This window comes from Typopeltis vanoorti, chromosome 22, assembly GCF_054136105.1.
Source record: "Typopeltis vanoorti isolate ZY-2024b chromosome 22, IOZ_Tvanoo_1.0, whole genome shotgun sequence".
Classification (NCBI taxonomy): Eukaryota; Metazoa; Arthropoda; class Arachnida; order Uropygi; family Thelyphonidae; genus Typopeltis; species Typopeltis vanoorti.
The window spans coordinates 23,754,152-23,767,176 of NC_143570.1; the positions used below are offsets into that span (position 1 = coordinate 23,754,152).

General features: G+C 34.9%; 1 protein-coding gene across 2 annotated transcripts in view; it reads right to left on the reverse strand.

Moving 5' to 3' along the window:
• Positions 1-13,025, reverse strand: part of CstF64 (cleavage stimulation factor subunit 2 CstF64) — a 145,898-nt gene that overhangs the window by 28,509 nt on the left and 104,364 nt on the right. For both annotated transcript variants that reach the window (XM_090411843.1, XM_090411842.1), the window contains exon 8: positions 9,893-9,986. In XM_090411843.1, the coding sequence (XP_090267969.1) occupies positions 9,893-9,986 (94 nt within the window). The remainder of the gene's footprint in view (positions 1-9,892; positions 9,987-13,025) is intronic.

The following is a 13,025-nucleotide window of genomic DNA, read 5'->3' on the forward strand; positions in this document are numbered from 1 at the left end:
ATTTCATGAAATATCAAACAACGTATCATATATTTTGAAATACATTGCATGGCTTTTTCTTTTGTAATAAACTGTAAATACTCTGTTACATAATACTCTAATGTTTTGATGTATTATTTTGAATTGTTCAGAAAATATTTTTCCGTGAATTTTGGCATTCACATTAAGACATCAGGTATAAAAATTATTAAATAGCAATACCTCCCTCCAAACCCTTCTTATATCTTAAGCATGGATGAAATAATTGCGTATAATGTAGATGATCCACACACGTACAGAACCCAACAACTTCCAGAAATAAAATTCTGAAAAAGATTGGATTTACCTCAAATCCCAAATGGGATGGTTAAATGGAAAAATATCCATTTTACAAACAAGTCATGGGTCCAAATCCCACTGTGCCATGGTTGCTTGTGCAAGCTTTTAAGTGGGTAATCACTGCAGTCATTTGGTATAAACCCACTACTTTGTTTATATGTTAAGAATAATACATGTTCAGAAATTAGGATTATAAATAGAATTGTACCTACTACTAACCTTCATCATGAAATTCCTGCCTTGTACCCTCAAGGAGAGTACAGGATATGATAGTACTAGATGAAAAATTTACATCATTACTAACTTCCTATCTACAGTTTTCCTCCAAATCAGTCTTACTTCTCAAGACTCCAACATTATCAGATCTTACATTTAGATCGTCTAAGACAGTGCTTCCCAAACTGTGGGCCACGGTCCTCTTGGGAGCCATAGGATTTGTGGACGGGGGCCGTGAAATAATGAACACAAATTTAAAATCTTTTAAGACTAAGTAGATTTTTTTTATCTTAAAAGAAACGTATTTAATTTTTATTATATATTATTTCTTTTTTGTTATTTTTTATATTTTAATGGAAAAAAATCACACATTGGTGTGGGTTTACAAATTTTTCTTCCTGCGTATTTCGGTGCTTAATGAATATTAATAAATATATGCTTATTCATACAAGTTTCATTTCAAAGCAGAAATCTAAGAATTACAGTTTCAAATATTTCATCTGATATTGGTGTAGCAGTATTGAAATACATCCATCGCATTAAATTGTTATTAAACTTCTTTTATGTTTCTAATTCTTTCTTTATTACTAATCATTTCACGTTTCATGTACCGGTACTGCAAATATACAATAACAATATATCTATCTATATAAAAATATGAGATAATGTGCCATGTCAAATATGTATGTAAGCTGTTAAAAATGTAATATTTGCATTTGATTTTTGCATTATTCACTGTGTATGTTTTGTATTGAATATAAATACAATAAATATTATAATAATATGTCTATATTATGATTTTTTTTTCGAGAGGGGCCGTGAAATATTTTAATTTTTCCAAAGGGAGCCCTGACATCCAGAAGTTTGGGAAGCACTGGTCTAAGGCCTATGTACCATATTAATCCACCTATATCTTGGTCTTCCTCTTGGTCGTTTTCATGCCAACCTGGCAGAGAACACGTGTTTTGCTAATCTTTCCTCGTCCGTTCTGTTTAAGTGACCATACCACCTGAGATTAGCTCTGTTGACGCATTTCTGGATGCTGACAATGTCAAGTTCTTTTCTAATATCCTCATTTTTAATATGATATTGCTATTGATGCCATCTGTTCATGCCTCTAATCTCTCTCAGATTCTCATATCTGCAGTATCTAGTCTTTGGTCAAGTGTTTTACTTCTGACCCAGCTCTCATCCATAAGTTAAAACTGGTTTGAACACTGTCTTGTATACAGCTAATTTAGTGTTCCGACTAATTTCTCTCTTATTCCATATGAATTTCTTCAATTAACTACCTACCATACCAGCTTTGTTGATTCTGTTGTATATTTCCATATTTAACTTACCATCTTCACTAAAAATCGTGCCTAAGTAGCTGAAATTTTTACTTGTTCCACAGGTTCTCCATTCACAACACAGTTGACATTTTCATCACAACACAGTTGACATTTTCAAAGATTCTGCCTATTTTCATTGTCTTTGTCTTTTTATTGCTGACCTTCATACCATATCTATTACAACAGTCACTCAATTTAGTCAGAGAATCTTGCAGACTTGTTGCAGATTTATTTAGAAGTATAAAATGATCCTCATAAATATCCTCATGTTTAATACCACTTTCCTTCATAATGTACATCCTTTCCTGACACCAGATTTAAATTAAACCATCTTCCTGTACTTCCTTCAATTCTAACTGCTGACTTACAACTCAAATAAAGACCAAGTATTGCTTGATATAATGCCCCTTTCACACCATATAACTGTAGCGTATTGAATAGCTTCTCTCTTGGCACCTTTTCATATGCCTTATCCAGACTGACAAAATTTAAATACATATCTTTGTTATATTCCCATGATTTCTCAACTATTTGTCGTAATGTGAAGATCTGATCCTGACAGCCTGTATTTGACTTGAATCGAGCTTGTTCTTCACAAAGCTTTTCTTCCACAATTCTTCTCAACCGTTTCTCAAGTATACTTGCATAGATCTTGCCAGGAACACTCAGTAGGGAATATACACCTGTAATTCTCACATTAAGTTTTATATATTTATATTATGGGTACTATCAGAGCTCTACTCCAATCATTGGGAATTCGTCCTTCTGAACTATACAGTGCAGCCACTGTAAGACTTTTATACCATCATACTTCAGCATTTCCGGTTAAATATTAAATATTAAATATTCCTGCTGCCTTTCCACATTTCAAGCCTTTGACGGCTTTTTCTACTTCAAGTATGGATATATATTATTGACGGTATGCCTGTTGAGTGCTTTTTACCACTGTGCTATCACTGCTTGTTTCATTTAGCAATTTTTTGAAGTAATTATTCCATACTTCAAGGATATCTTTTTCTCCCGTTTTCATGTCACTTTATCGACTCTAACAACTTTTACAGCACTCTTTCGTCCATTTCTAAGCTTCTTCAACCTCCAGAATATCTTACCATCTGCTTGATATTTATTTTCTATGTTCTTGCCAAAGTCCTCCCATGACTTTTGTTTAGCTAGTTTTACTCAGTGTTTAGCTTTCTTACATTTGTCTCTGTATTTTCTAAGAGCACAAGCTGACTTACTTTCCAACAACTTTTTATACGCTTTCTTTTTTTCCTTCACTTCCTCTTTAATTTCCTGTGTTGTCCACCATGAGGTTCTAATTTTTCTATCCTTGCAGGCAACTTTACCACATGCCTCTCTAGCTGACTCAATCAGGGTTTTCTTCAAGGCTTGCCACTGAATCTCTAAGGTTTTGTTTCTGTTCTTACCTTGGAGATTCAGTGGCAAGCCTTGAAGAAAACCCTGATTGATTCAGCCAGAGAGGCATGTGGTGAGGTTGTCTGCAAGGATAGAAAAATCAGAACTCCATGGTGGATACAGGAAGTTAAAGAGGCAGTGAAGAAAGAAGAAAGCATATCAAAAGTTCCTGGCAAATAAGCCTACTAACCTTTGGATTTGTAATTATTCTACAAGTTTTTAATTGTGGTACTGCTATACCATAATATAGACCCTTTTCTTTCTCATAAAGAAATGCATGTTTGAAAACACATAAAGGGGCAGCTGTGCATATGTGAAAAGATACGAGATGTTCAGGACAACAGTAGCAGAGAAAAATAAAAAGAGAGAGGCAATTTTGATGTTTAAAATTCACTGAAAAGGAAAATATGATTAAATTAAATGCCATGGTATTTCTTCAAAGGAACTATTAAATGTCATCATCATTATCATCAAATTCCTGATATGTACCCTCAAGGAGTGTACACGATATGATAGTACTAGATGAAAAATTTGCAGCATTACTAATTTCCTATCTACAATTTTCCTCCAAATCAGTCTGTTACTTGTCAAGACTCCAACATTAACACATCTTACATTTCCATTATCTAAGGCCCTTTGTACCATATCAATCCATCTATATCTTGGTCTTCCTCTTAGTCGTTTTCCTGTCAACCTGGCAGAGAACACTTATTTTGCTAATCTTAACTCGCCCATTCTGTTTAAGTGACCATACCACCTGAGATTAGCTCTGCTAACGCATTCCTGGATGCGGACAATATCAAGTTCTTTCCAAATATCCTCGTTTTTAATATGATGTTGCCATTGAAGCCATCTGTTCACGCCCCTAATCTTTCTCAAGACTCTCAATATCTGCAGTGTCTAGTCTTCAGTCAAGTGTTTTACTTCTGATCCAGCTCTCAGATCCATAAGTTAAAACTGGTTTGAACATTGTCTTTATATACTTCAATTGTATATAAAACTTTATATACTTCAATTGACTTCCTACCATGCCAGCTTTGTTGATTCTGTTGTCTATTTCTATATTTAATTTCCTATCTTCATTGAAAATCATGCCTAAGTAGCTGAAATGTTTTACTTGTTCCACAGGTTCTCCATTCACAACACAGTTGACATTTTCAATGATTCTGTCTATTTTCATTGTCTTTGTCATTTTATTGCTGACCTTCATACCATATCTATTACAACAGTTATTAAATTTAGTCAGGACTATCTTGCAAACTTGTAGCGGATTTATTTAGAAGTATAACATCGTCTGCATAAAGCAAAGAGCTGACATTAACGTCTCCAATTTTGATATCATGTTTAATACCACTTTCCTTCATAATGTGATCCATATAGATAATGAATAACAGAGGGAATAATGTACATCCTTGTCTCACACCAGATTTAACATTAAACCATCTTCCTGTACTTCCTTCAATTTTAACTGCTGACTTACAACTCAAATAAAGACGAAGTATTGCTTGATATAATGCCCCATTGACATCATAGAACTGTAGCGCATTGAATAGCTTCTCTCTTGGCACCTTGTCATATGCCTTTTCCAAATCGACAAAACTTAAATACAGATCTTTGTTATATTCCCATGATTTTTCCACTATTTGTCGTAAAGTGAAGATCTGATCCTAACAGCCTCTATTTGACCTGAATCCAGCTTGTTCTTCACCATGTTTTCCTTCCACAATTCTTCTCAACCGTTTCTCAAGAATACTTACATATATCTTACCAGGAACACTCAGTAGGGTAATACCTCTGTAATTCTCACATTCAGTTTTATTTCCTATTTTTATATATGGGTACTATGAGAGCTCTACTCCAATCATCGGTAATTCGTCCCTCTGTCCAGGCATTCTGAACTATGCAGTGCAGCCACTGTAAGACTTTTATACCACCATACTTCAGCATTTCTGGTCGAATATCATGTACTCCTGCTGCCTTTCCACATTTCAAGCCTTTGATGGCTTTTTCTACTTCAAGTATGGATATGTATTCCTGACTGCATCCCTGGTCAGTGTTTTTTACCATTGTGCTGTCCTCACTGCTTGTTTCATTTAGCAGTTTTTCAAAGTAATTACTCCATACTTCAAGGATATCTTTTTCTCCAGTTTTCTTGTCACCTTTATCATCTCTAACTCCTTTTACAACACTCTTTCCTACATTCCTAAGCTTCTTCAACAGCCCCCCAAAATATTTTACCACCTTCTTGATATTTATTTTCTATGTTCTTGCCAAAGTCCACCCATGACTTTTGTTTAGCTAGTTTTACTCAGTGTTTAGCTTTCTTACATTTGTCTCTGTATTCTCTAAGAGCACAAGCTGACTTATTTTCCAACAACTTTTCATATGCTTTCTTCTTTTCCTTCACTGCCTCATTAACTTCGTGTGTCCACCATGAAGTTCTAATTTTTCTATCTTTGCAGACAACCTTACCACATGCCTCTCTAGCTGAATCAATCAGGATTTTCTTCAAGGCTTGCCACTGAATCTCCAAGGTTTGGTTCCTGTTCTCAAACTCTTTCATTTTTTCTTTAATAATCTTTGTATAGTTTAGTCTACAGTTCACATCTGAAAGCTGCTCAACTTTTATTCACATTAAAACTTTCTTACATGTTATTCTTTTCAATATGAAATTCAATTTTATCCTGCTCAAGACTAAATAGTAATCACTTCCAATTTCAAATCCTCTGTACATTCTGGTGTCCTGCACCAGGGAGAAAACATCACTGTCAACAATAACATAGTCAATGAGACTTTTCTTATTCCTTGCCTCTTCTCTCCATGTGAATTTCTGCACATTTTTATGTTGGAACATGGTGTTAGTAATAACTAGTCCATGTCCTGAGCAGAATATAATAAATTTAGTTTAATCCTTTATCCAAGTGTGAGCAAACAAAGTTTGCGCCTGAAAGTATCTTCAGGACTGGGGTAAGGTGATACAACACCAGGAAAACTCGTTGCAAAGGTGGAGCAAGCTACCAACACTCCTGTCTCAGTATCTCCTTTAATGCAAAACGCATCTCCTTGCGGATATGTCTAATGTTATGCATTAAGGGAAGGACCACAACCCAGACTAGTTTCGACCTTTATTGAGGTCTCTTCAGTGGGAACCAGGCCCAAGCTGAGATACCAGGCAGAAGCATTCGCAGGTCATCTCTACCTGTAGGAGTTGCCAAATGATGTGTCACCCTTTTTTAGTAAATTACTCTGGATTTAGAGAAAGATGTTGAAAGTTTATTTTTCACTTGGTTAGAGTATAATAAATTTAGTTTAATACTTTATCCAAGTGTGTGCAAGCAAAGTTTGCGCCTGAAAGTATCTTCAGGACTGGGGTAAGGTGATACAACACTTGACTTGCTACACCAGGGCAACTCGTTGCAAAGGTGTAGCAAGCTACCAACACTCCTGTCTCAGTATCTCCTTTAATGCAAAATACATCTCCTTGCGGATATGTCTAATGTTATGCATTAAGGGAAGGGCCACTACCCAGACTAGTTTCGACCTTTATTGAGGTTTCTTCAGGAGATACTGAGACAGGAGTGTTGGTAGCTTGCTACACCTTTGCAACAAGTTGCCCTGGTGTTGTATCACCTTACCCCAGTCCTGAAGATACCTTCAGGTGCAAACTTTATTTGCCCACACTTGGATAAAGGATTAAACTAAATTTATTATGCTCTAAACAAGTGAAAAATAAACTTTGAACATCTTTCTCTAAATTCAGAGTAATTTATTAAAAAAGGGTGGCACACTATTTGGCAACTCCTATAGGTAGAGATGACCTGCGAATGCTTCTGCCTGGTATCTCAGCTTGGGCCTGGCTCCCACTGAAGAGACCTCAATAAAGGTCGAAACTAGTCTGGGTAGTGGCCCTTCCCTTAATGCATAACATTAGACATATCCGCAAGGAGATGTGTTTTGCATTAAAGGAGATACTGAGACAGGTGTGTTGGTAGCTTGCTCCACCTTTGCAAGGAGTTGACCTGGTGTTGTACCACCTTACTCCAGTCCTGAAGATACTTTCAGGAGCAAACTTTGTTTGCACACACTTGGATAAAGGATTAAACTAAATTTATTATACTCTAACCAAGTGAAAAATAAACTTTCAATGTCCTGAGCAGAAATCCAACAGATATTTGCCATTATTATTAGCTTTGCTCTTTTCTCCAAATTTTCCCAAAATATTTTTGTATGTCTGACAATCATTTTCTACTCTGCTATTTAGATTCCAAACAAAGACTAACTTTTTCCTTTTTCATTGTGTCAGTAGCTTTCTCTAGAACTTCAAAAAATTCCTCCACTTCTACCTTAGTAGAGCCTTCTGTGGGACCATAGGCACAAATATGTCTCATTGTCCAGTTCCCCATTTTGATATTTGCCCAAATCACTCTACTTGACACTGCCTGCCATTCAAGAAGATGAGCCTCGTATTTTGTGTTGAATACTATGGCTACCCCTTCTTTTCCTTGATTGTCATTGCCTGAATATAGCATTTTGTATTTATTGCTCAGAAAGATCTCACCAGTTTTTGTGTTTTTTGTTTCAGTCACCCCTATTATGTCGATCCAGTACCTATCTAATTCCTCAGCTAGGTCCATTTCTTTGCTATTCAGGCTTCTTATGTTGATAGTACCGATCTTTAACTCTGGTGATGTTGAGTTGGGGTTTGTTTTCAGATTTGTTCCAGTAGCTGACTTTTCTCTGTTTGCCCTGGTTCCCTGGCGAAAATAACGGGGGGCCTTGTTTAACCAGGCGACGCCCCAGCTGGCTTGAAATTTTGTCATGTTGTACCATCAGTTTGTATTTTGGTTTAACTAGTAAGAATACAATTTGGTCAGCTAAATCCCAAATTGCCAGCACATCCTCGTTCGTTCAGTATCCAGATAGATACCCAACAGGGTGCACCACGAGAAGGTGAGGATTGGACATTGGTCAGAAACCCTGGTTGGTTCTCTGCATTCCTTTAAAGGCTATGTGTAGGTCTCCTCTCAGTTATACAGCTTTGACCCTTAAGCACCCCACTATTAAATGTAGATAATAAATACCATATCTGTAAAGTACTGAAGTTAATAATTGAATAATATAAGCAAGTATACTGAACCTCTTAACATAAGTGAAAATGATTTACTCTAGTATTTCTAGTATATACACACAGTGCTCAACAAATAATGCAAAACCCTACCTACCATGCAAGAAATGTACTTGCCCAGAAGACTAATTTTTTTAAATGATGTACTAGTAAGTCCATATAAGAGTTTCATCAACTGATTAGTGGTGCTGCATCTGTATTTTCTTAAAGTTAAAATAATTTGTTCAGAAGGCCATCTTTTTATCAAATAAAAATATAACATTTTGTTCAGCCTGTACCAGCTGGCAAAATCTACTCACCACTTGTAGGCACACCTGTCACGTTCTATATATAAACACACACACACACACCATACAAGTTTCTCAAAATTAAACTCTCTCTTAACCACCTTACCAGCCATTACAGATCAAATACGCATCCTCATACGGTTCGTATCCATCATATATTTCAATGTAATGTCAATGGCATTACAATTTTAATATGCACTTAGCATCCGTAGTAACTTAGACGTATATATACGTCCTCGGCGGTAACATGGTTAACTTTATTTTAACTTCAATAATATTATGCAATTTACAATGAACAACAAAATTACATATCTACATAAAATAGCATGCTAAGCAAGTGACTCCAAAATTCTGCAAGGAGTAAACAATGACTGTAGAAGCAGAGCCATCAGTATTTAGATATTATTTTATCTATCTAATTTTGGCAAATATCCATCAAGTGTTGATTTAACATGTCTGTATATCATCTGCAATGTTTTTTATATTATCTAATCTTGCTTCCACATATATCATCATATGAACAACTATTGTTTCCACAAAAATCAGGCTATCTTTTTAGCTTTTAAGCCTGTTTGGCTTACTTCTTTTTTTGATATATTCTAATCAGAACTATGATATCCAGGTAGTACCTAAATTCTACTATCATCTATTTTCTTCTTATTATTATTTTTATTTTATGAATACCTGAACCAAGAAAGGTTAAAAACCTATAGCCCATTTAATACCAAGGGTTATTAAACTATAATTTATACTATTCTATTTCTGGAGTCATGCATTCTGATTTTCATGATATCATGCAATGCTAATGAAAATTTAACTCTTTTTTTTTTTTTTTTCACATTTATTTTCATAGCTCATCTCGTGTGGAGCTGATATTTTCATAGCTCATCAGCTTCATGTGTGGAGCTGACATTAAAAAAAAATTTAGACCCATTCATTTTTCATCTGTAAATAAAATAAATCATGTGATATCCCAGTTACTTTGATTTTGTTTCAAATGAAGAATATTTTTTTTGAAAAAACTAATCTTAAAACAACAACAACAATGAAAATATATCTATACTGCATCTCAACTACACTAATCACCATTGGCTTTGCTATTCAGTCATGCAAAACAAGTTTGCAATGTTCTTGGAATACACATACAGTTTATCACACTAAGAATTTGTAATAAAGGAAACAACAAAAATCCTTACCTGGGCCATAGGCAGAATGAGGATTTATATCATTCACTGGTCCAGGCTGAGTACTGAAGAGACTAATGGAACTATTTATAGAGGGAACTGCTTGCTGAAAGAACACAAGCTTGTATAAATCAAGAAATTAAAACAGAAAAATCTAAAATAAGTTTACAACTAAATTAAACACTTGATTTGCTGACACATTTTCGTTCCCCTCAATGCAAGCATGAAAACGCATAATAATCCAAGCATATTAATAAACAATATATTAGATCTTTCCCACTGATAACAGCACAAATTTATAACTAAAATGTATACACACCATTATCAATAGACATTAAGTTACATTCTTGATGCTTTTCAGGAAATTTTCAGAAAAACCTTTCACCTTCCCTTGCATGTTCTCTCTGCTTCTATTCAGGTAAGTGAGTTATAGCACTGATTGTTAGTGGCCATGATGTGAGTAGTGGTAAGTAGCCACAATGAATCTGAAGGTTTATCATGGCCACTAACCACTACTCACATAATGACATGCTTCTCTTTAACCCAGTGCTGGTAAGGTGGGAAAATGTAACAAAAGTGGTAAGGTGGGGTCCCACAGACCCACCCAAATAATGTAGTGTACTATAGAAATCCATATCTTTTTAATCAATATTAGATTACGTATTCTTTAAGTGTCCTGTAATTTTACAGAATAAGAAAGCAGATCCACAAAATTAAATTTTTATTACCCAAAAATACTTAACTAATTAAACATCTTTATTTTTCAACAAAAATACAGTGGTGCCTTGGTTAATGATGGTGATCTGTTCCAGGATTACAGTCGTTAACCAAAACTGTCATTATCCAAGGCGCGATTGCCCATAAGATTTAATTGAAAATCGATTAATTTGTTCCGGCTCCTCCCCACAACAATAGTACATATTAAAAATGCAGATAAAACTCATTTGAAATATCATAAAAATATGGTAAATATCATTTATTTATTATACAGTATATGTATTTGCTACAAAAAAATTAACATTAATAAAATGAATTGTTCATGAAAACAGTTTTTAATTATCAATCTTCAACAGGACAATTGGGCTCACTTCGGAGCTTTTTGACAAATGGACCTGTAAAAAACATGTCTAGGGTTGTTTGCTTCTGCCTCTTTATTAAAATGTTTCTGAAAAACTGCATGGACTTTTCATTAAATAGATCTGCAGTTCTGATAACCTCAGATTTGTTTGGATTTCATTTCATAGCAACATTTTGAACTTCCTCCCACTTTGCCAAAATATTTTTGATTTCAGCAGTCTTAATTTGTTCTTTCTCTCCATCCTCATCTTCAGATAATATTTCCATTTCCTTTTTTTCCCCATTGCTGCTTGAAAAGTTCTTTTAGCTCATCAGTAGTCAGTTCTCGGTCATGCATCTCCAATAATTCTTCAACATCTTCCTCTACTTCCAAGTTAAGATCATGAGCAGTTGCCACAATATCCTTTACCAATTTGTGTCCTTCATCTAAAGTTTCTTCATTACCAAAGGAAGGGCACAGTTTCCTCCATGCTGCTTTGAGACATTTCATTGTTACTTCTTGCTAAGCCTTTACAATTAGCCTAACTGCTATGACAATGTTGAATTATTCCTTCCAAAATTTTCTTAGGGTTATGTTGGTAGCCTCACACATTTCAAAGCACCTGGTAAAAAGTGCCCTTGTGTAAAGTTTTTTAAAATTTGCAATTATCAGCTGATTCATAGGTTGAATCAGAGATGTAGTCTTGGGAGAAAGAAAAATCACCTTGATAAAATCTAATTTCTCTGGTAGCTCTTCTTGTATGCCCGTATGACGGCCAGGTGCATTATCCAAGGTTAAAATGGCTTTTAGAGGCAGATTGTTTTGCTCAAGATAGGCTTTGACAGTTGGTCCAAACACTTCGTGAATCCAGTCTCTAAATTCTATTCTTGTGACCCAGGTTTTGCTGTTAGACTTCCACAAAACACTGAGATTGGATTTAGAGACATTGAACTTTTTGAATGCTTGGGAATTCTCTGAGTGGTAGATTAACATTGGTTTTACCTTGCAGTCTCCACTTGCATTTGCTGCTAAAAGCAATGTTAAGCTATCATTCATTGGTTTATGCCCAGGAAGTGTTTTTTCTTCCAAAATAACCCGGTCTCATCACAATTGAAGACTTGTTGAGGTAAGTATTCTCCTTCTATAATTCTTGTAAAGCTATTGTCAAATTTATCTGCTGCTGCTTTGTCAGCACTAGCTGCCTCTCAGTGTCCAACCACACTATGAATTCCTGTTCTTTTTTTAAAGTTGTCAAACCAACCTCTGCTACCTTTAAAAGCATCATCATCTACCTCAGAACTTGATTCCAAAGTCTTCTTTTTCAAATCTTGATAAATCTGTTTAGCTTTCTGACAGATTGCATTTTGAGATGTAGTATCGCCCGCCATTTCTCTTTCTTTGATCCAAATTAGTAATAGATTTTCCATTTGTTCAAAAAGAAGTCCTCTGACATTCAACCTTGAAGTTCTCTTAGCAACCTTAGCTACCATAAGTTCTTCTTTCTTAGCCAAAATGGTTGATATTGTAGAACGACTGGTTTCATATATTCGACCTAGCTGCATAACTTTTACACCTTCATAATGTTTTGTTATTATTTCTTTCTTCTGTTCAATAGAGAAAATTTTTCTGTTTTTTTTCTCTCACTAGCTTTCTTTTTGGGGACCCATTTTGTCACACGGTAAAAAAAATTCACTCTATAAAAAAAAGATACCCAAAATACGCTATTATTACAAATTGTACAACACTAAGACAAGACAAGGGATACAAAGAACACATCATCACCTGAAAATAAAAGTAAAAGTTCAAAAAAAAAAAAAAAACTTTTTGAAATAAAAGTTAATAGTTAAATTCGAAACCTGCAATTTTTGACTTAGTGCATTTTGCTTGTAAGGCGATATTAGATACAGCACTTACCGTAACATACACTGATTAGCCGCTTATAGATACAACGATTATTATGCAGATGAGATTTGATTTTGCCTTTTGATGGGGAACGAACAGTGATATGCACCCACCGATTTATTGTCTATATGAACCAGCACATAAAAAATAAATGTTTAAATACTAATTTTCATCATAAAACACATT